The 23,191-nt window shown below is 39.6% G+C and overlaps 1 protein-coding gene across 2 annotated transcripts in view; it reads left to right on the forward strand.

Annotated features, from left to right (window-relative positions):
* The window catches only part of ddc (dopa decarboxylase), a 28,887-nt gene extending 6,392 nt beyond the window's left edge, over nt 1–22,495 (forward strand). For both annotated transcript variants that reach the window (XM_082552858.1, XM_082552857.1), the window contains exons 2-14: nt 4,442–4,649; nt 4,916–5,029; nt 5,136–5,255; nt 8,043–8,177; nt 9,271–9,414; nt 9,922–9,988; nt 10,263–10,357; nt 11,663–11,730; nt 17,754–17,830; nt 18,627–18,646; nt 18,732–18,830; nt 20,636–20,737; nt 20,996–22,495. In XM_082552858.1, the coding sequence (XP_082408984.1) occupies nt 4,449–4,649; nt 4,916–5,029; nt 5,136–5,255; nt 8,043–8,177; nt 9,271–9,414; nt 9,922–9,988; nt 10,263–10,357; nt 11,663–11,730; nt 17,754–17,830; nt 18,627–18,646; nt 18,732–18,830; nt 20,636–20,737; nt 20,996–21,196 (1,443 nt within the window). In that variant the 5' untranslated portion in view covers nt 4,442–4,448 and the 3' untranslated portion in view covers nt 21,197–22,495. The remainder of the gene's footprint in view (nt 1–4,441; nt 4,650–4,915; nt 5,030–5,135; nt 5,256–8,042; nt 8,178–9,270; nt 9,415–9,921; nt 9,989–10,262; nt 10,358–11,662; nt 11,731–17,753; nt 17,831–18,626; nt 18,647–18,731; nt 18,831–20,635; nt 20,738–20,995) is intronic.
* The last annotated feature ends 696 nt before the right edge of the window (nt 22,496–23,191 follow it).

Here is a 23,191-nt window from a genome sequence, read left to right on the forward strand (position 1 = left end):
CCCTGTACATTTTTGAATCAATTATAAAATCTTATTGGTGACTTATAAAGCACTGAATGGACAGGCCCCAGGGTATCAGTCAGACTTGTATTCCCCCTAGAGCTCTTAGATTGGGTGATCTTTTGCTCTTGGCCACACCAAGGTCGAGCCTGGTTCTTAGAGGTGATCGTGCATTTGCGGTCGTGCAGTCTAAATTGTGGAATGATTTGCCTCTCCACATTAGACAGGCTCCTACCCTTAACCTTTTTAAATCCTATCTTAAAACACATTTCTGCTCACTGGCTTTTAAGACTGCATGAGCGTTATTTACTTATTCACTTGTTATTAGCTATTTGGCATTGATGTTAATTGATATTGCTATTTTATTGTGTGTTATTTTATTGTGTAATTTGTATGTTTGTACAGCACTTTGGTCAACACCACTGTTGTTATTAAAAGTGCTATATAAATAAATAAATAGAAATAGAAATACTTACTCCTAAATCTTTCCATGGCTGCCAGGATAAATACAAAAGGAATTTCTCATTTTACTGTCAGAATGAACAGACACAATCTTGTCCCATGTCAGATCCTACATCAAGCTCCCTATGCTAAAGCTCAGCACGCAAAATATTTGATACTGTGTTTCCTCTATGCGAAAAGGCCATGATTTCTTGTCTGAAATCTTTTAAATGTCTTCCACGTTAACTGGAAGCGACGTTACTCCTAATGCCATGACTGCCCTATTCACTGAGGCTACTTTCACTCCTGTTAAATTTAAAAGCTTTCACAGTTCTGCTGGCCAGATAACTAATGCTATTAAACAGGAAATCTCCAGCCTCACCTATTTACTGTATACATGCTAAATTGGGGAGGTCCTTTATTCTCTCACATTGGAAGAAATTAAGTTGATCCTGGCCAGTAAGGCTGTATTAGGCTATTTGAAAGGACCTGGGATCCATGTCTGACCCATGTTAAAAATCCAGATGCCAGGATGTTGTTTGCCTCTAAACCTCTGTAACAATTATTCAATGGAAGAACTATTTGCTATGAAAAACTCAATAAACTGACTAAAATAAAAGAAGAAAGCAATTAGAAAAACCCGAACAACTGTGGCTACGTGACTCCAGGATTAATCAAGTTTTGTGTGCGGAATTAAAAGTGCTAACATGGCTTGCTTTAGTGCCACCTTATTAAAACTTGTAGTTGTAGCTATTTTTATACACACTTCGCAAATGTGGTGCTCAGTCCTTTTGAGGGTCATAAGCTTTGTCTGGCGTGAATGTCCAGGTGATCTATTGTGTAAGGTGACCAGAGTGCAAGAAGGCCAAGGCAAGCACGCTTACAGACACAACTAACCAGAGGTGGGACCAAGTCATTGTTTTGCAAGTCTCAAGTAAGTCTCAAGTCTTTATCCTCAAGTCTCAAGTCAAGTCTCAAGTAATGTCAGGCAAGTCAGAGTCGAGTCTCAAGTCACTGGTGTAAAAGTCCGAGTCAAGTCACAAGTCTGAAACTTTGAATTTCAAGTCCTTTCGAGTCTTTAAAAAAAACAAACGAAAAAATAATGTTGCAGTTATATGCTAAATGTAAATATTAGACCATGTAATTTTAAAATCTGTGTTTTTCTCAACACATACAAAATAGTGAACTTAGAAAATATACACAAATTGTGAAATTGCACCTCTTTAAAATGCAGCTCAATTAAACCTAGCTCCAAGAATAATTTTCACCGACAGTTCTGAGATAAGCTGCATGTTATTCTTGGATGCGGTTGTAGGACCAGCTTTAAAATCGCATGACAAAAATATCATACACATTAAAAAAAACTGTATCACCAACGTAGCCTGGAAAACATTTGCTAGTTAGATGAAGTCAGCTATCTCATCTTAGCATATTTATATGCATATTTATAATTATACGGTTCTTGGAGTGAGTGCATACACTCATGAAGTTTAGTAACTTCCGGTCACTGCAACAAGCCCAGGTACAGTTTACCGACGGATGGGTGCAGGACCTTGAAATGCACCGTGTAGAACGAAAGACCATCGTACGTATCATAAGTTTACCAGTCTCACAAATCGTCTTCATAAATACACATTCGTTAACCGTTTATTAATAGGACCTTTGAGCTCAACGGTAATTAATTAGTAGTGGAAATAATTTCTGGTACCCATCACAGAAATGTAGCAGTGACAATAATACTGTATGCTGTAATCGTACTGGGCAATTAGTGATACAAAAAACCTGTTTTATCCTGTGAATAAAAGTATGTGTTTTTGTCAGTGTACCATAATAACAGAAGCGAAACGCAATATTGTGTCAGGATAATTTACTATTTATGCACAATAAATAAAGGAGCATAGCGCGACAATTTCTGTTCAGCGCCAGACTTGCTTGTAACCTATATCACCAATTATGTTATGAAAATGACGTATTAACTACAACAGCAGACTGACCTTTGTGGAAATGCTTGGAGCAGACTAACCTGTGAGCTGGAGTGTTCTAGGACGTTATATTTGATCTTTGAATGGCTGCAATCCAGTCGCTTCTTTGTTACTTCGGAAACATGGTTTGAACAATTTCTCTTCAACGATGTAATCCGATAACAACCGATCTCTTTACCCGTCGGCTTCCCGTGGCTGTCATGCGACCGGCTATTGCAGTTAATAACACAACAGCTTCTTGACATTTTTGTGTTTCTTTTTATCGCTGTGTGACTGATTTTAATTGAAAGCCTGCGTGCGCTAGTACCGCTTGCCACGAGTTCCCAGAATCCTTTGCGATTCTACCCGTGAATGACGTCACATTTTCAATCTCTATATAATATGCATGTTAAATTTTATATTTGGGGTGAAATATCAAGTCTTTTCAAGTAAACCGGTTCAAGTCCAATTCAAGTCCCAAGTCATTGGTGTAAAAGTCCAAGTCAAGTCACAAGTCTTAGAACATTTTTTCAAGTCAAGTCTAAAGTCATAAAATTAATGACTCGAGTCTGACTCGAGTCCAAGTCATGTGACTCGAGTCCACACCTCTGCAACTAACTGTAGATGAAGTTCTAGGTCAGAGGTGAGAGATACATTTTGCTGGTAACTGCATTTGTGCCTGCATAGTAACAGTTGATGCAAGAGGTGTTAAAATAAACGTGAAATGAACAAGTCATCAGGAACCATCTGGAGGGGGAGACGGTTGAAACAAACAGCCATGTATGGTAAAAATGTTGCTGATAATGGGAACTTGTCTAACTGTCATTAACTGTTAATCAATCATTAACTGTAACTGATGCATGTTATATTCTTCGCTGACGCAAGAAAGGGCTGAACCCTGACATATTAAAACCATTTTGAAGTGTGCTTTTTAGCGGAGATCTATGCTGATGTTGTTACAGTATACATCTTCCCACGCGTGTGTTTAATAAAATCATCGTTTGACTGAACTCATCTGGGCCAGTGTTGGTTTGTTCTTATCCTCAATATTAAAGAATCAGGATATGTGGCATGTGTAAAAATGCTCAAGTGGCCAAGCGGATTCTCATATAACCTTGGGTAAGATACTGAACCCTGAGCTGTCTCTAAAAATAGAATTATAGTTTGAGATGAGACAAATATATCCAGAATGTTTGTGCTTATATACAGTATGTACAGTACAGATACTGTACATATAATAACTGCTTCAAATGTCTAATCATGAAATCACATGACAACAAGTCAAAGCCTTTAGGCACACAGAGAGTTCTCTGGGTTACAGTCCCTTGCTGAAGCCAGAGATCAGAGGAGAATGGCAAGGCTCTTTAAAGCTAATAGGAAAGCAACAATGACTCAAATAACTACTTATTTTAACCAGCGTTTGCAGAAAAGCATCTCTGAATACACAGCCTTGAAACAGATCGGCTACAGCTGCAGAAGACCGCGTCAGATACCACTACTGTCAGGATAACGTACTACGCCCTAAAGCTCTAGTCATCTCAAACTGGTTTCTTGAACACAACGAGTTCTCAATCAAAGACGACAACGTGGTGGAAAGGGAGATTCACATCTTAAATGTGCAGCTGACAAATCTGCTGCAACAAAATGTTTGAGGAATGTTTCCGGCAACTTGTTGAATCTGTGCAGCAAAGAATTAATGCAGTTATGAAATCAAAAGAGGATCTAAGCCAGTACAGGTGATGAAGTGTATATGATTGAGTGAATGTGAGTGTATATGTATTTATTAATGAGTGACTAAATGTAACTTTTAACTGCTTTTATGTATTTTAAACGCCTCATGATCAAAAACTCCGGACATAACTTAGCATCATCTTACAGCAAGATCAAAGGTCAAACTTCTGTGTGCTAATATAGCTGCTCTTTTAAATATTTGGTACCACTCTGTAGTATCTTAATCTTAAAACACACCAAAATCATTTATAAGCAGTCAAAGCAACAACAAAAACTGAAAGGTAATGAGTGTCTGTGGTGTCTTACAGTTGTACCATGGATGCAGCAGAATTTCGACGCAGAGGCAAAGAGATGGTAGACTATGTGGCCGACTACCTAGAAAACATAGAGAAGCGACCCGTCTACCCAGATCTGGAACCAGGATATCTTCGCTCTTTAATCCCCAATGAGGCACCACTGGAGCCAGAAAGCTATGAGGACATTATAAAAGACGTCGAGAGGGTCATAATGCCAGGGGTATATATTATATATATTTTGGGGGTATAAATGTATTCATTTGTGATTTAGATATCTCTGAGGTTCAGGCAACTCTGGTGTAGCAGTTTAAACTTAGTAGATGATCTGGTAGAAACTGGTTGCTGGTTAAAGCTTCAGCTTTTAAAAGGGTTGTTTGCAGGATATTAGGACTCTGTTGGGCCATATAGGATGGTCAATTAGCTGTTCAAAATAAGGAATAAGATGAATTTAGATAACCACTTGTACTATGTTTTGTGTTTTTCCAGGTCACCCACTGGCACAGCCCGTACTTCTTTGCTTACTTTCCAGCAGCATCCTCTTACCCTGCCATGGTGGCCGACATGCTCTGTGGAGCTATTGGCTGCATTGGATTTTCCTGGGTAACTGAAACCTTTCTGTATTCCTGTATCTGACTCAGCATTTCGAAATTAATCCATATCTGAAGTGTTTGACATTTTCATTTGCATTTTGGCCGTGTGGTTTCAGGCTGCCAGCCCAGCCTGCACCGAGCTAGAGACAGTGATGTTAGATTGGCTTGGGAAGATGCTTCAGCTGCCTGAGTGTTTTATAGCTGGGACACATGGCCGTGGAGGTGGTGTCATTCAGGTAACGGTCATTTGTATGTGTTCATTGCATGTGTGCTTTGGTCAAACACTTGGTTGGCTACCACTATCAAGGAGTCCAACCAGCTTCTGCATATTTTAACACTAGTTTGAAGATCAGTGGCTCTAACTGACACTTTTATACATGTTATTGTTTAAAAGTTTCGGTGCAGATTGACTTTGAGAGTCTTTATGTGTATACAAATAACCTGGTTGCCCCTGTGCTCATATTCATCACCAGCTTTTATGCTATTGATTTGTTGTCTCTGCCTCTGTCTGGTTCAATCCAGCAGAAAATTGGCAGGAAATTGCCTTTTAATGTGTCATCCACAGGCAGGCAGAGATGACAATGATGGTGCTGGGATTGTTTCGTGTGGAAAAAGGCTAAGCATTAGTTTGGTGTTCCATTGACAGAAATACAGAAAGCAATAGCTGAGGATACACTCTATATATATGTGTGTGTGTGTTAATGGGATGTTGAATGGTGGAGCATGAGAGCACACTCTGATGACAGATCATTTCATGCCTCCTCTATTGTGACCACCTGAGTGTGAGGGCGTGTTTTTTGTGTGCGTGCTCATCTGGCTCATCGTGTTTTTGTTTCTGTCTTGCCTCTCTCCTGTTTTAGCACGGCTCACTATGGCAACGAATGGGGCTCTTCTCGCTGCAGCAAGGCTAATTGAGTGTTGTGACCGCACGTTGCAGACCTATTATTATAAACCTTATACCAACACAAAGGGGAAGTGGGATGGTTAAAAAAAACCCTCTGGTGACCTTAGAGTTCCCTTTTTACCCCGTATGAATCGTGATGACAGAGAAAAATACTACTTAAAAAGATTACATGTGCTAATTGACTAATGGCTTCAATTTAAAAAAGTGTGTGTATGTTTGTGTGTGTGACCATTATACATTTATTTCAAAAACATGTTAAATTCTTGAAACTACACAGTTCATCTTTAGCAGTACTACATCTTGGCTTCTGTTCTTCTTTTCAGCTGATAAAAGGTAGAATCAAATATACATGAAAAATAAAAGGCTACATTTTCCTATTAGTACAGCTGGGTGTGTGAAAGCTGGAAAAACCCATTGTGTCCTCATGCTTTTCAAAGAATTTCAAAGTTCTTGATATATTTACAAACCAGGATACTCAGTGCATCCAGATATGGTCCCAAAGTCTAATGCGATTTTCACATCGCCTCATAAAACAGTTTGTTACATGGTTTGTTCATTTACAGAGGAGTAGGGACCCTTTATCTGAAAGCCTTTTAAAATAAAAAGGCAACTTTCTACACACAGAGTCATAAACCCAGTTTTACCACCTGGCTAGGCAGAAAGCTTTAAACTCCTTCATGATGACTACATTGCACAAGCTCTCAGAGTCGTGATTGGTTAGCGCTTCCCGCCTTCACATCTGAAAATACTTACAATATGCTTCTGGTGAAAGGTTGCATTGTTATTATTATATTTACAAAATCTTCACATTTCAGATGTCCTTATAGCTGGTTACAGATCTATATGCATGTCCAAAATCCTAAAATCACATTCAACCAAGCCTTCCACCCAGCTCTCTAGCACGAGTTTTCAAGCCTCACACTCATCCCTTGGAGTTAGTCAGTGACAAAAGTTTGATTAAAAACCACTGATGTAATTTCTTTCTGCTGATTTGTGCCTATTAATTGGGTGATTTTAACATTTCATTGATCTCCTTGTGAAAAGGACTCCACAAACCTTAGAAGCCATGCTTCACTTTATTAATATCCAGCTCCAACAGTTGCCACTGTATCAGCTGGCTGGTTGATGATTATTTTCAAACAACAATTTCCAAATTTCTTTTTTTCTGGTCTAAACATGAGTCATGCAGTCAAAGGGACTATCCACCAGCACAAAAACTTTACATGTTTAATCAAACAAAGTTTCTCAAAGTTTCATACAGACATAGTTAATTAACAAAAGAGATATAACAGAATCCTTATCATTAAATAATTTTCATAGGGGACCACAGACATCTCAGATTGAAATGTATATAGACATGCATAACATATCGTCTCGGGTTTAAAGATGGAAATTAAATTCTCTATTAATAGCTTTCATTATTCTAAAATGAAATATAAATAATAATTGAATGCCTAATTTTTTACAAGTAAAGAATTAAAGTTTACTTATAGCACACTTTTCAAAAAACAAAAGTCACAAAGTCCTTAAAAAACAAAACAATACAAAAATTAAAATAATATAAATTAATAAAACTAATGAAAGGCAATCCTGCACAGGACATCAGCTTCTTTTTATCAACAGTGTTCACTGATCTTGCCTCCAATGGAAGTGAGTTCCACAACTTGGGAGCCACAAAAATAAAAGCAAGAAAACAGAAGCGCTGTCTTCTCCTTTTGTCTTTAACCTGAACTCAGCTACAGTCAATGAGCACTAATCTGCTGATCTAAGATTTAACAGTTACAGATGAAGTAGTTCAATAATAAAGGGAGGCTTCGGACTATTAAGAGCAAAGAAATGGATCAACAAAATCTTAAACTGAACCTTAAATTTTAAAGGGAACCAGTGCAAAGAGGATAGAAGTAATGTGACACAGCAGCAACATTCTAGACAATTTGTAGAACACCTGCAGAAACCCTGCCTTTAAAAACCAATAATTAAGCTCCAAGAGTCCATCGTAAACAAAAGGATGACTGGCGTTGACTGGCAACCATGTAGCATCTGATTTTTTTTTTTTTACAGTCAAATAACATCCACAGCAGCAAGGCTTTGCTTCACAGCCTCCTTAATTCTTCAACAGGGAACTGCCAGTGAGGCCACCCTGATATCTTTGCTCGCTGCACGCTGTAAAGCAGTCAGACGGGTCCAGACAATCAATGCCAAAAAGTCTGAGTCTGAAATCCTTTCCAAGCTGGTGGCATACACATCTGACCAAGTAAGAGCAACATATACTTTCTACTATTCTTCTTCTTCTGTTATTTGATGCAAACTCCTGATGTGATCAAAATTATCAACTTTACTTGCATATAAACGATGCAATTACTTGCCTGATGCATGTCCATAATTCTACATTAATTCTACAATTCATCTCAAAATGACTAACTTTACTTAAATTTTAGTTTTTTTTCCATCACTTTAACATTTACTTGTTTATTATTACAACTGTGAAGAACCATAGTCACAGTGTTTACATTCATCTAAAGTTCACATGCAAGTTATTAGCTTTGCTATATTTCAAAACAGCTTAATATATCTGCAGGTATATAGTTTTAAGTTACGCAACTGTGACATAAAGATAAATGAAATGCATTACAAACACAGATTTTCTTTAAGTAGACTCAGTTAAACGGCAGTCCATGTGACGGCAGCGGTTACGTCAGTAACAGCAATTTAGGAAGACAGAGGGTCAGCCAGGCAGTAGCGCGCTCGGATCAGGTTTAATACCAGGCTGACTTTGTGATTGTGTTAGGGAGTCGCCCGAGGGCCACACCGACCTTTACAGGGAGATCGGCGATTTTTGTCTACTGCCTGTTCAGGAGCAACAAATCCATCCAACATATGCCTTTTTCACAGTGAATAGTTATGTTTAGTGATAATCTCCTGCAGGTAATTCAAAATTGATTGATTTGTGCCGTTTAGTATTGTGCACTGTTAGCCAAAAACAAATTAAGCACAGGAAAGAAATCTTCATCTTTAGTTTGTGTTACTTAAATTTTACAGCATGAATCAAATGGCATAAAACTACATCACAACAGTGATACTTGACTTCATACTGTACAGTTCATAGTACTTTGTTGTTTGAACACTTTGTTTTAATAAGCTGATTGTCTGCAATTGATTGCTGTGAGACTTGACGTGTGCTCTCTGACCTTTTGCCTGCATAATAATCAGATAAAATCATTTAGTATCCATAAAGCTGAACTTAGCTGTTTGCATGGCAGCTTTATGCAGCTACTTAAAGGAGCAGGTGTTCCAAGAACTTGATTGAATTGTTGTTCTCACTTGAGCTGGATCTCTTTTGTCCTAAGGCCCATTCTTCAGTGGAGCGTGCTGCTCTGATTGGAGCAGTCATGATGAGGAAGGTGCCCACAGATAACCGTTATGCTGTCAGAAGGGAAATGCTTAAGAAGATGGTGGAGGAGGACAAAGCAGCTGGACTCATCCCTTTCTATGTAGGAAAAGACAAAACTCCCCATGCATTTACTTAACTATCACACAGAAAGACACATACGGCAACCAAAAAATATAGATTTTAACAGTTTGGAATTCAATTCTCATTTGTCATTGCTTTGCTTTCGCTACTAAAGCTTACAAGCAGTTGAGCAACACGTCTGTCAGCTGTTAGCCACAATGATACAATTAGCCTGTGATGCAGCTGTATGCACCCTGAGGCTTCTGCTGAAGGATAACATTGTTTCTGTTGAATATAATGTATGTCTATCCGGTTAAGGACAATAATCCCTGGCTCATCTGGACCTACAGATCACTATCAGTGAATATTAAAGAAAAGGCAGCAGCTCTGAATCATCGCTGTGTCAGGAGTGATAACCTATCTTTAATCTATGTTTTAGAAATTGATATAAAAGCAATGTCTTACAGCAGCTGTTACAGTTGTGACAGTCAAATTGGAAACACAGGAAACACGGCACTTTGGTGTGTCCAATATTTGTATGTTTCAGTTCTGTGCGACGCTGGGCACCACTCCCTCCTGTGCTTTTGATCACCTCACTGAGCTGGGACCCTTATGTGAGTCAACAAGTCGCTGCCGCACACACTCGTTTTTTTCTGTTTTGTAGCACACAAATAAATCCTAACAAGCACATTGAGAGTGACTTTGATTTAATAAGACCAGGAAGAGAAATGCCAAATGCACTTCATGAATTTGCTGAGAAAGAACAAAAAAGTCAGTTTTCTGAATAATCTCAGTTCATTTTTATGATGGTCCAGAATATTTGATAGTAGTTATCTATACTGACAAACTGTCTTACAAACATTTATAATGTCTCCTTTTCTTGTTCAGGTAATGAGGAAAATATGTGGATGCACATTGATGCGGCGTATGCTGGGAGTGCATTCATCTGTCCAGAATTTAGACCTTTGTTGAACGGTGTTGAGGTGAGTAAAACGTACAAGTTGTCATGTTCATGTAGTGCACTAAGACCCTGACTAATCTTAGCCGCAACGTTTTAGTCCTTCATGAAGGTTCTACAATCACGATTGCTACAAGAACCTCCAACACAAAAGTGGCACAGCACAATTTTAACTCTAATCATTGCCGGTACAGTGACTAATGTGGTTCCGTGTGATTAATGTGGTTTAATTGTGGTCAGAAATTTAGGCGGTGCTAAACCTATCCTGCCAGATTGCACATGTAGTATCGGCCGTTGCATCTATGAAAGCAAACACTAACCGTACACTGTCTGAAAAGGGCATAACGTTAATGTCAAGGAGGAAGCGTGAAGGGCTGAGTGTTAGACCGAACAATCAGCATAAACCGCTGAGCATCAATCTGCCTTTTGAGGCTGCCGAGGCAGCTGTTGCTCCCCAAGCTGTGCAGAGACGCAGAGATAAGGACAGAGTAATTTCCTGAGGCAGCGTTAGACCTTTATATATCACTGTTTATTAGACACACAAGTTCAAACAACGTTGGTGGAGACACAGAGAAAACAGACTTAACTGTAAAAGGAACAGCTGTTGTTCCATCCTCTCTTTTAGTGTGGCTGTTGCCAGTGCTGATTTTGGGTTTGTACCTGTAACACATCATTTTAGAATTTCTAATATTATTTAAACATCACTGACAAAAAAAAATGTATTTAAGCCACATGTAACAATAGTTGGATTTCATTTATAGCACCGTAGTTCTACTGCATAACTTTGAAGCATTATGAGGTCAGTGAAAATGACTGGATGAGGGCATGAAGAGGAAGCCCGGTCCTTTTTGGATGAGAGAGCAGCCCTGCTGAAGTGATGGTTGCTAGGATATGAATGACGGGGACGAGGAAGCAACCACCCCCCACTTTGAATCAGTCAGCATGGCAACTGTCAGACAGGGGTTTATATCACATTGTCTCTCTGCGCTGTCTTATTGCATTTGTGGAGGTAGGGAAAAGGATATTACAGAAGATAGCCAACAAAAAGATGAGAGCAGATTAAGACTGGTTTGTCTCTCTTTGAATGAACCCTGTCAGGAAAGGGTTATTTCCAGTGTATTCTGTGAGCTTGATGGCTGGATCGTCCTCTTTTGCATTTCAGATACACTGTGACACCTTCTGTCTAGATAATAATGTTGGTGATAGGATTTTCTTGGCACTAGTAAGACTAAATAAGCATGTACAAAGCATGTACAAAAAAAAATATTTTTTTTACAGGATTATTTGGTCTCCGATCACTTTGTTCAAGATTTTTTGGTTTTTATTTTAGTTTGCAGACTCTTTCAACTTCAACCCACACAAGTGGCTTTTAGTCAACTTTGACTGCTCCGCGATGTGGTAAGATGTCTAACACACACCAGATATGACAGCAGCAATAGTTAAATAAGTATTATTTAAAAAAGGGAGCATTACACACACCATTTATAGTATCCAGTACTGTTTTGTTTTGTTCCAGAATTTCTTTTCAAGTTCACCTCACACATGCTCCCATGAAGTAACAATGACTACTGATATCCATCTACACCTCAGTCATTTGCACAGTAAAAATAGACTCACGCCTTCCACCTGCCTCTTCTGTCAGCATCCACAAAACAAGACATGTGTTTCACAAGATGGAAAAAGTTAGAAACTCAACATGTGGTTAGAGGAAGAGGATCTTAAAAAACATTTTCCATTGCCTGTCTCGTACTCTCTTACTGTTGACAATATAACAATATAACCAATAAGACAGCCTAATGTTTTAGTTGTCTGATACTGTTCTTTAAAATCATTGAACCTTATTCAAAAAAGGTGTCCTGTGTAGGGTTTAAATGCCTGAGGGCACATCAAAAATCTCATATTTATATAATCATGGAAATTATTAAAAAGAGTAGAAGGTTTAGAACTATTTTAAAAACACAGGAATTCAACTTATATTCTTAGCATAATAAGGCTGTCTCAGATTAACATGGCAACACTAAAAAAAGAGTGCATACGAGGTTGCTGTAAGAAAACAGGAACAGTTCCTGTTTAAAAACCCCTCAGAAAATGTAAAAAGAAGGTATATGTTGTACCAGTGCCAAAGACTTCACGCCCCAAGGACCTCAACAGCTACAGGCCGGTGGCTCTGACATCCCACCTGATGAAGACCCTGGAGCGGTTGGTCCTGGCTCAGCTTCGGCGCCTAATAAGCTCATCACTGGACCCACTTCAGTTTGCCTACCAGCCTGGCATTGGAGCGGATGATGCCGTCATTCACCTCCTACATCGTTCCCTCGCTCACCTGGAGACCGCTGGAAGCACTGTGAGAATCATGTTCTTTGATTTCTCCAGTGCCTTCAACACTATTCTTCCCTCGGTTCTAAAGGACAAGCTGGTGAACTCTGGAGTGGACCATCACCTCACTACCTGGATCCTGGACTACCTCACCGACCGACCACAGTATGTGAGGACTCAGGGCTGTGTGTCGGACAGGGTCGTCTGCAGTACGGGGGCCCCACAGGGAACGGTTCTGGCTCCGTTCCTCTTCACCATCTACACTGCAGACTTCTCCCACAATTCCACCCAGTGCTTCCTGCAGAAGTTCTCTGATGACTCTGCAATAGTCGGCCTCATCACTGATGGGGACGACAAGGAGTACAGAGGTCTGACCCAAGACTTTGTGGACTGGTGCCAGCTGAACTACCTCCAGATCAACGCCAGTAAAACCAAGGAACTGGTGGTAGACTTCCGCAGGCACAAGCATTCTCCACTGCAACCACTGAACATCCAAGGTATGGACATTGAGGCTGTGGACAGCTACAGGTACCTTGGTATTCATCTGAACAATAGACTGGACTGGACTCATAACTCAGACGCCCTCTACAGGAAAGGGCAGAGCAGGCTGTACCTGCTGCGGAGACTCAGGTCGTTTGGAGTGGAGGGCCCACTCCTGAAGAAATTCTATGACTCTGTTGTGGCTTCTGCTATCTTTTATGGCGTGGTCTGCTGGGGCGGCAGCATCTCTGCTGGGGACAGGAAGAGACTGAACAGGGTGATCCGAAGGGCCAGCTCTGTTCTAGGATGCCCTCTGGACCCAGTGGAGGTGGTGAGTGACAGGAGAACGGCGGCTAAGCTGTCATCCCTGATGGACAACATCTCCCACCCCATGCAGCAGACTGTGACAGCACTGAGCAGCTCCTTCAGTGGGAGACTGCGGCACCCACGGTGTGGGACGGAGAGATTTCGCAGGTCTTTCCTCCCCACTGCTGTCAGACTCCATAATAAAGACTTTAACTGATCAAGCACACACATCCACACATATGCAATAATACTAAGTGCAATAATCCTTTCTGTCATCGTTGTATTTTTACTCAGTTGTATATAGTATTTGTATTTGTATTCTATTTTTATCTTATTGTATATTTATTTTATTTTATTCTACTGTATATAGTATTTTATTTTATTCTATTCTGTACAGTTGTGTACTGTATTTATTCTTATTGTATTCTAATTTTTGCCTCATAACTTTTGCACTGTCCACTTCCTGCTGTGACAAAACAAATTTCCCACGTGTGGGACTAATAAAGGTTATCTTATCTTATCTTATCTTAAAAGTGGTCTCAGGGGTAAATGTACAGGGTGGGCCATTTAATTCAATTCAATTCAATTTTATTTATATAGCGCCAAATCACAACAAAGGTCACCTCAAGGCACTTTATATTGTACAGTAGATACAGAGAAAAGCCCAACAATCATATGACCCCCTATGAGCAAGCGCTTTGGCGACAGTAGGAAGGAAAAACTCCCTTTTAACAGGAAGAAACCTCCGGCAGAACCAGGCTCAGGGAGGGGCGGGGCCATCTGCTGCGACCGGTTGGGGTGGGAGAAGGAAAACAGGATAAAGACGCGCTGTAGAAGAGAGACAGAGGTTAATAACAGATATGATTCAATGTAGAGAGGTCTATTAACACATAGTGAGTGAGAAAGGTGAATGGAAAGGAAAAACTCAATGCGTCATGGGAATCCCCCGGCAGCCTACGTCTATTGCAGCATAACTAAGGGAGGATTCAGGGTCACCTGGTCCAGCCCTAACTATATGCTTTAGCAAAAAGGAAAGTTTTAAGCCTAATCTTGATGAGCTCTGAAACCTGACTGAAGCTCTTCTAATAAGCCATTCCTCCACAGATGATCTGTTAGCTGTTTTGACAACTACTCTTTCAAGGATTTTTGATATGAAAGGAAGGTTGGAGATTGGCCTATAATTAGCTATGATAGCTGGGTCTAGAGATGGCTTTTTGAGTAAAGGTTTAACTACAGCCACCTTGAAGGCCTGTGGTACATAGCCGATTATTAGAGATAGGTTGATCATATCTAAGATTGAAGCATTAATTAATGGCAGGACGTCTTTGAGCAGTTTTGTAGAAATGGGGTCTAATGGATACACCGTAATAAAATTGGAATGGTTTGTGATATTAAAGTCCTGTTTGTGGCACATTAGTATATGTGAGGGGGCAAACTCCTCAAGATGGGTGGTGACCATGGTGCCCATTTAGAAGTCGGCCATCTTGGATACAACTTTTGTTTTTTCAATAGGAAGAGGGCCATGTGACACATCAAACTTATTGGTAATGTCACAAGAAAAACAATGGTGTGCTTGGTTTCAACATAACTTTATTCTTTCTTACAAGTTTCTGACCACTTATAAAATGTGTTCAATGTGCTGCCCATTGTGTTGGATTGTCAATGCAACCCTCTTCTCCCACTCTTCACACACTGATAGCAACACCGCAGGAGAAATGCCAGCACAGGCATCCAGTATCCGTAGTTTCAGGTGCTGCACATCTCGTATCTTCACACCATAGACAATTGCCTTCAGATGACCCCAAAGATAAAAGTCTAAGGGGGTCAGATCGGGAGACCTTGGGGCCATTCAACTGGCCCACGATGACCAATCCACTTTCCAGGAAACTGTTCATCTAGGAATGCTCGGACCTGGCACCCATAATGTGGTGGTGCACCATCTTACTGGAAAAACTCAGGGAACGTGCCAGCTTCAGTGCATAAAGAGGGAAACACATCATCGTGTAGCAAGTTCAAATATCCAGTGGCCTTGAGGTTACCATTGATGAAGAATGGACCCAGTGTCGTTGTACCCCATATACCACACCAAACCATCACTTTTGTTGTTCCAACAGTCTTGGAGGGATCCATCCAATGTGGGTTAGTGTCAGACCAATAGCGGTGGTTTTGTTTGTTAACTTCACCATTCACATAAAAGTTTGCCTCATCACTGAACAAAATCTTCTGCGTGAACTTGTTCCAATTTTTGTTTTGCCCATTCGGCAAATTCTGTGCGCCGATCTGGGTCATCCTTGTTGAGATGCTGCAGTAGCTGGAGTTTGTAAGGGTGCCATTTGTGAGTAGCTAATATCCGCCGAAGGGATGTTCGACTAATGCCACTCTCCAGTGACATGCGGAAAGTGCTACGCTGTGGGCTCTTGCTGAATGAAGCTAGGACAGCCACTGATGTTTCTTCATTAGTGACAGTTTTCTTGCGTCCACATTTTGGCAAATCCAACACTGAACCAGTTTCACGAAACTTAGCAAGCAGTTTGCTGACTGTAGCATGGGAGATGGGTGGTCTCGTAGGGTGTCTTGCATTGAAATCTGCTGCAATGACCCGGTTACTGCGTTCACCAGATATCAACACAATTTCGATCCGCTCCTCATGTGTTAACCTCTTCGACATGTCAATGGCTATGAACAAAGAGAAACTTGTAAATAACTCATGAAAGAATAAAGTTATGTTGAAACCAATCACACCATTGTTTTTCTTGTGACATTACCAATAAGTTTGATGTGTCACATGGCCCTCTTCCTATTGAAAAAACAAAAGTTGTATCCAAGATGGCGACTTCTAAATGGGCACCATGGTCACCACCCATCTTGAGGAGTTTGCCCCCTCACATATACTAATGTGCCACAAACAGGACTTTAATATCACCAACCATTCCAATGTTATTACAGTGTATCCATATAAATGGCCCACCCTGTACAGTAAACTGCTTATCTGGAGGACGAACAAGTCAAGTATGGGCTAATAGGAGCATTTTACATGGTGGTGAAAAAATTTGGGATTTCTGGTGCTAAACAAATGTGCAAACCACCCGATCACAAAGCTCCCCTAAATAAACAGCAGTGGTAATTACCACTGTTTCTGTAATGGTTAATCTACCAGTATGCACAAGCACTTTAATCACAATTATATTTTTTCTATTCAATATAGATAATGTTGTTATGCATGAATTTTCAAATGAACTATTTTAATAATAGATGAAAAATAGGAAATCACATTATACATATATTTTTTTAGTTATTCACTAGAATTCCTGAAGAAAAAAAATAGTGATCAAATGTTATGCTTGATCAATTTCTTCATTTTCAGAGAAGTCCAGTGTGCTGGCTCACATTTGGGTATAGAATATATAGGTAAATATTATTATTATTATTATTATTATTATTATTATATAAAAATGGATATAATTAAGTGTAGGTGTGTAGAAATACAGAGGTTTTTTTCAGTAACTATCACTTCAGCATTCTAGTAACACTTATTCACCAGATGAATAGTCTAATGAATTTTGTCAATTATATAAACACATTAAGATGCCAGACAGTGATGTCTAAATAAAACTGATGACCTGCCTCTAACCAGAATAGAAGGAGAAGTGGGACATTCAGGTGCACAGCAGAGCAACTGGACAAGTGCATCAGAGTCTCATGTTTCAAAAACAGACACTTAACAGGTCTTAAATTCTCAGTCTCACTAAATCATAACAGCAAAACAACAGGCCGACAGGCATTATCAGGATGTTGAAGTTACAAATGAAAATATTAATATTAGATGTTATGGGTTTTTTTTTTTACAACACAAAATAAAATAAATGGATAAATGCTTGAGAAATTCACTTAATAAGATTAAAAGAGAAAATATGATAGCAGAAGGAAATTGATCACATCACGGTACCATCCTGTACTCTGAAACTGCTCAACTGGAGACCGTTTCCTCCTACAGGATAATGAACCATAACTCATTTCCAAACTATGCAAAAACTAGAGCAGACTAGCCTGTTTCATAAAGCATATGCTGATTTCCTTAAAAATACAGGTCTAAAGCCAAAAGGTCATTTATTAAGTTTTAATAAAGTGTTTAAATATTATTTCTATACCATATATTCACTTTGCAACTCATTGGTTGAAAAGAGGTGGAATTTTCCTAAAAATCTTGCGTGGCTAACCCCCACGAATAAAGTAAAACACTCAATTTTGATATACAAGTTTTAAATTTTTGGACATTTTTCTTAGAGCTTAATGCCATATTAAGACGTTTTTGTCCACAGGGTGAAGGAGAGAGCAGACATCATTGGAGCCTTTAAAATGGAACCACTTTACCTGAAACATGAAAACCAGGAATCAGGTAGTTATAGTTTTCACTGATATCCTTTTAGAAGTCGACAGTATTTGTCCAAATTCCATTGGTAAACTATTGTCCTGTCTTGGAGACTTGAATAAAAACAAAAACTATAAAGATATAATCAGGGAATTTCCTATACAACAATTTTGTCTGCTTCTACTTTGTGTGTCTGTGCAAATTCTCCTATAGCCTGCAGATGGTCTCAGATTTTCACTGTAATTTACTTGTCAAGCAGACAGAAAGACTGAGAGCTGCAGTGCCTCCCACCACTGTGAAGCACCTTACAAAAGCGTATGCTCATGCACTCTGGACTCCTCAATCTAATTAGTGGTTATTAGTCCAGGCTAACACAGACATCTATTCTGGAGAGATGAGCTACCTGTGATTAGTGAGATAGAGGCGCTGAGCGCAGTGACAGCAACACCTGGACAATCAACAGTACGCTAAGATAATAGCAAAAAGCAGCTGTTATAGAAGATACATTTTGAATTTAAAAGGGTTGTTTTAATGTTGGAGCTTTGTTAAGTCGATGCAAGTTGTAATCTGTGGTGTGTTGCTTTACATTCAGAAAATATAGATCTTGTATCTTATAAAATCTTATAATCTTATAAAATGCCATTTTCGCCTATTCTGTTTGTGCAAAACGCGTTTAGTCTGTGATTCAAAATGCACTGACTGCACTTACGATTCTTATTAACCAGGAAGCAGGCTGGCTGACACGAGTAGTTTAAAGGGGTTTTATTTAAAATTAAGACTGTGCACATGTAATGGACAACATTATCTGTTTTTCTATCAACAGGACTGGTCACAGATTATCGGGTAAGATGAATTATTATCATGATTAATAATCATGATTTGAACATTGTGGTAATAACTTCTCTCCTTATCCAATTCTGGCCTGCAGCACTGGCAGATCCCACTGGGAAGGAGATTTCGCTCACTGAAGATGTGGTTTGTCTTTCGCATGTATGGGCTCAAAGGTCTGCAAGCTCATATACGCAAGGTAAACACGCAGGAAAATGATCTCTCACTCAGCATCGGCAAATGTACCTGTTCCTGGGGATGTGAAGGGTTTCTTCAAATTTGTGGCATTTGTGGTCAAAATTTGAAGTAATAGGATCATTTATTTGCCTGTTACACATTAAATTTGAGGTTATTCAAATATATGCTTTCATATGTGGATGGTGCAGTGGTGCTGTGGTCAGCACTGTCACCTTACAGCAGGAAGGTTCTGGGTCTGAATCCAGGAGTTTGCATATTTTCTCCGGTGTTGTTTTTCTCCAGGTTCTCACCCTATGACAGGTGGGATAGGCTGCAGCACCCCCGTGACCCTAAAGCAGAAGAGCATGGATGGATTTCACTTATTCCATTCATTTAGCTGTGCAGGGATTACTGACAATTATTCCCCATAATGTGTGAGAGCTGATGTAAATAACAGATCAATTACTTTAAGAAGTAGCAGTGTGTTAGTGCTAATTCAGGCTTTGTAACCCTGCTAACCTGCGTTTCTTATCCTCCATGTAGTAAAAAGATTAACCTTGTACCAACAGTGGTGCCAGTGGTATCAGTCTCACTTTGCTGTTTCACCTCCATTTATCTGTCACACACCACTTCTCTACATCTCAGTCACGTCCAAAAGAAAAAAAAACACTTCAGGAAATCATATATGCCTTTATGGGAAATGCCTTCGCCTTCCTGCTTCCTAGAACTCTTTGCTCCTAATCCTCCTTACCACTAATGTCCTGCCATTGCCCTCCCTCCTCTTCTATCTCTTCATCGGCATAATTAGCCCTGCAGTCATATATGTCTGGCATGTATCTTCTATTTAAAACTACATTTCCTTTCCCAACCCTGCACATGCCTTTTCTTTTCATCTTTTCTTTTTGATGCATGACCCCTGTCTGACTCGCTCTCTCTTCTTCCAGTCTGCTCTGTCAATCAAATCAGCCTGTTTTGTGTTTATGCTCCATTTCAAATAAAGTGACAGGAGCAGAATCGATCCCTACAGTCATCTGAAACCGCAAAATATGAATAATATGTATGAAAAGTTCTGCCTGGCATACAGTCAGCAGTAGGACAGGAAGTGAGGTCACTGGAGTTTAGCTTGTAATCAAATACAGTGATACTGGATTATCTGCTGGGACTTAAGAAACAAGATCACAGTCAACCAATTGTTGGCCATTTATGCCAGAGGTTTGGCTTTATTTACCAGTTGGAAAAGTTGAGTGGAAGCTCAACGATATAACCGGGATAACTGCATTGACGCACGTTTCAGCATGCATCAGCAGAGTCTTTGATCTTAAGTGGATAAATTGTACTTTAGGAACATCTTTGATAAGTACCATGTTTAGAAAAATCAGTATGAGGAAGATGACATTTTCAGAGCAGACTTTGATAAAGGCTATTTCATGGGTGCTGAGTACAAATTTTGAACTTGTCTGATTTGAGCTCACCAGGAATTGTCTCTTCTAAAATGTGAAATATCACACTGCATGCTTGTTTAATCAGATGAACGCATTTACTTCACAGTAAGCAGTGATGCTCTAAGAAAAAAAGAAAGGTTTTAATTAAGAATGACAAGAAAAAAGTCTTCCAATCCTAAAGCACGAGGCTACGTAACAAACCACACTGGCATCTAGTGGAAAATAATGCCAATTACAGCTAATATTGTTTGCAGGTGAAGGATTTTTTTTAAAGCAAATGCTTAAAAAACTATTGGTTTAAAAAAACTTCACTTTTATTTGCATGTACAATAAATCTTTTACATTTCATGAAATATTTATGAATAATTCACATCCTCTGTTACAGCAAGTGGCCCTGGCCAAGGAGTTTGAGAGTCTGGTGCGAGCAGACAAGAGGTTTGAGATCTGTGCTGAAGTTGTCCTGGGACTGGTCTGCTTCAGGCTCAAGGTAACAGCACCCAACGGTACAGCTCTATGATCTGATCTCTGCAGTGGTCACAAAAAGTAAAAAAGTCACCTAGAAACCTCAAAGGTTCAATAACACCGAGGGCATTATTTAGAAAAGCTAGAAAATGCATATCAGAGCTCCCTGTCTATGGGAATTTGACTGTCAAGACTGTGATTACTTTAATCCAGTCACCTAATTATTAAGTAGTCATGACACAAAGCCTAGCTGGTGTAATTCTTCCTTGCTTTCTCCTCTCAGGGCTCCAATGAACTGAACCAAGAGTTGCTGAAAAGGATCACCAAGAGCAGAGAGATCCATCTGGTGCCTTGTCAGCTCTCAGGCTGCTTTGTCCTGCGCTTTGCCATCTGTGCACGCACTACTGAGTCACATCACATCCAGCAAGCATGGCAGCACATCACGCAGCTGACATTTGAGCTTCTGCAGGAGGCCAGTCATTAAAAAAAACGCTGGAAAAGGGGTCGTCCACTCCGATCCCTGAATGATAACCAAAGTTGTGACTGACGTTTGATGGAGTTTTGCAGATGTAAAATGTCATAAAGGGAATGTGGAGTAATTTGTCTAACAGGCAGTTCTCCTTCTGTCTGCAGCAAAGAATCCAGTCGAGTTAACAGTGGTAAATATTACATTGTCGCAAATTATTGTATATTTATGTATCTACTAATTATGACAAAAACATATGTAGACTTCCAAAAATAACATTTTATATCTGCATTTTCTCCCTCTGTTGACTCCACGTTGTCTCTCACGGATCACTAATCACGTTATTGTCCACGTCACAGTGCACTTGTCTATGCCGCTTCTGTGTCTTCTGTGTGTAAAACTTGTTTGGGGGTAAATTCAGTGTTTTGTGTGGTTGAATTGAGGCTAAATTATTTTTGAGTTCAGCAAAGAATGTATTGCACACTTTGTGAATTTCTGACTCAGTGTTTGTCTGCAACTATTTTTTTTTTAGGTGCTCAGTCAGAAACTGCTTCCAAATGAATATATGCGTGATACATGGAGGGCTTCATGAAGTGTCAGGCTAAAGATTTCTAATATAATATCCTAGTGATTAAGTTATTTATTAACTAATTTGCAAAAGTAGTATTTTTTAAATATACAATGGCAGATTAGGGCTGATTATATGTTATTGATTCATATTGTGTCTTATGACAGCTGGCCAGTATTCCACAACAGCAGTACAAGACAATCACTCAGTCACTGTCAGTGGGCTTAAAGTGAAATTATGCTCCTTTGGGACTTTTTCGTACATTCAAATAAACTAAATTTCATTACATTTCTGTGCTCAGACAGAAAAAAATATTAAGATGAAAGTTTAAAACCTAAATTATGCAAATTTATTAAATATTTGCTCACTTTTTTCTCTGCGTCACTGATTTGGCATTTGTCTTTGATTTGAATGTACCAGAAATATAGGATGCCACACTTTACTGTCCTGTTATATATTTTTAAAACCTGGAGAACTCAGATAAATTTTCATAATGATCAAACGTAACTACATCCCCTGCCAAACCATTATAGTTTTGCACCTGACCTGACCCTTTACACCTGCCCTTTAGGGGATTTAGAAATCTGTGCTCTAGCATCACCACGCATTGCTGTAATTTCAGATGATTGTGCTAACGTCAGTGGCGGTGTCCGACCCAAGTGTTTCCTCATTGGCTAGACTGTGCTGCATGGAGTGATGTGGTTTCTTTGAATAAAGTCTGCTGTAGTCTGCATGGTGTCACTTTTCAATCCTCTTTCAAGGTTTAAAATACAATCTGATTTTTTTGATGGTATGGGGCGCATTTTGGCACATGACATGGATAACATGCACATGTGTGACTATACTAACTTATATATACAGCTTTAGGAGCAATACATGCTGCCCTCCAGGTGACGTCTTCTTTAGGGAAGGTAAGCTAGGGAAGGTAACAGGACAATGCCGAGCAATGTTCTGCAGCTATTCCAAATGCCATGAAAAGAGTGAGTGGATAAACTGACCTGCCAGCAGTCCAGAAATTGCTCAACACACACACACACACACACACACACACACACACACACACACACACACACACACACACACACACACACACACACACACACACAAACAGCATGTCTTGCAAATCAGCCTCCTCTGAGCATCTTAATCCCTGAGGACAAAGGCCGGCCTTCTATAAATACAAATGAGGATTCAGTATTAGATGTTACTTCTTAGTCCCTGATTACTCGTCAGTATTATTGGCCAGTTCACTTGCTTGCTTCAAAAATATAAATATAAATTCTACAGGCAACTATCACACAGCAACAGTTGTAGAGGAAGACTTCTCTTTAAAAATGATACGGCTGCTTTGGAAAATGCCAAAGAGAAAAAGGTCACATGGTCTGTCTGTTCAGTTAAAATTGTAAATCATGATGATAGGAGACACGAGACATAACAATGCTACT

The sequence above is a fragment of the Aulonocara stuartgranti genome (assembly GCF_965226115.1).
Source record: "Aulonocara stuartgranti genome assembly, chromosome: 11".
NCBI classification, from domain to species: Eukaryota; Metazoa; Chordata; class Actinopteri; order Cichliformes; family Cichlidae; genus Aulonocara; species Aulonocara stuartgranti.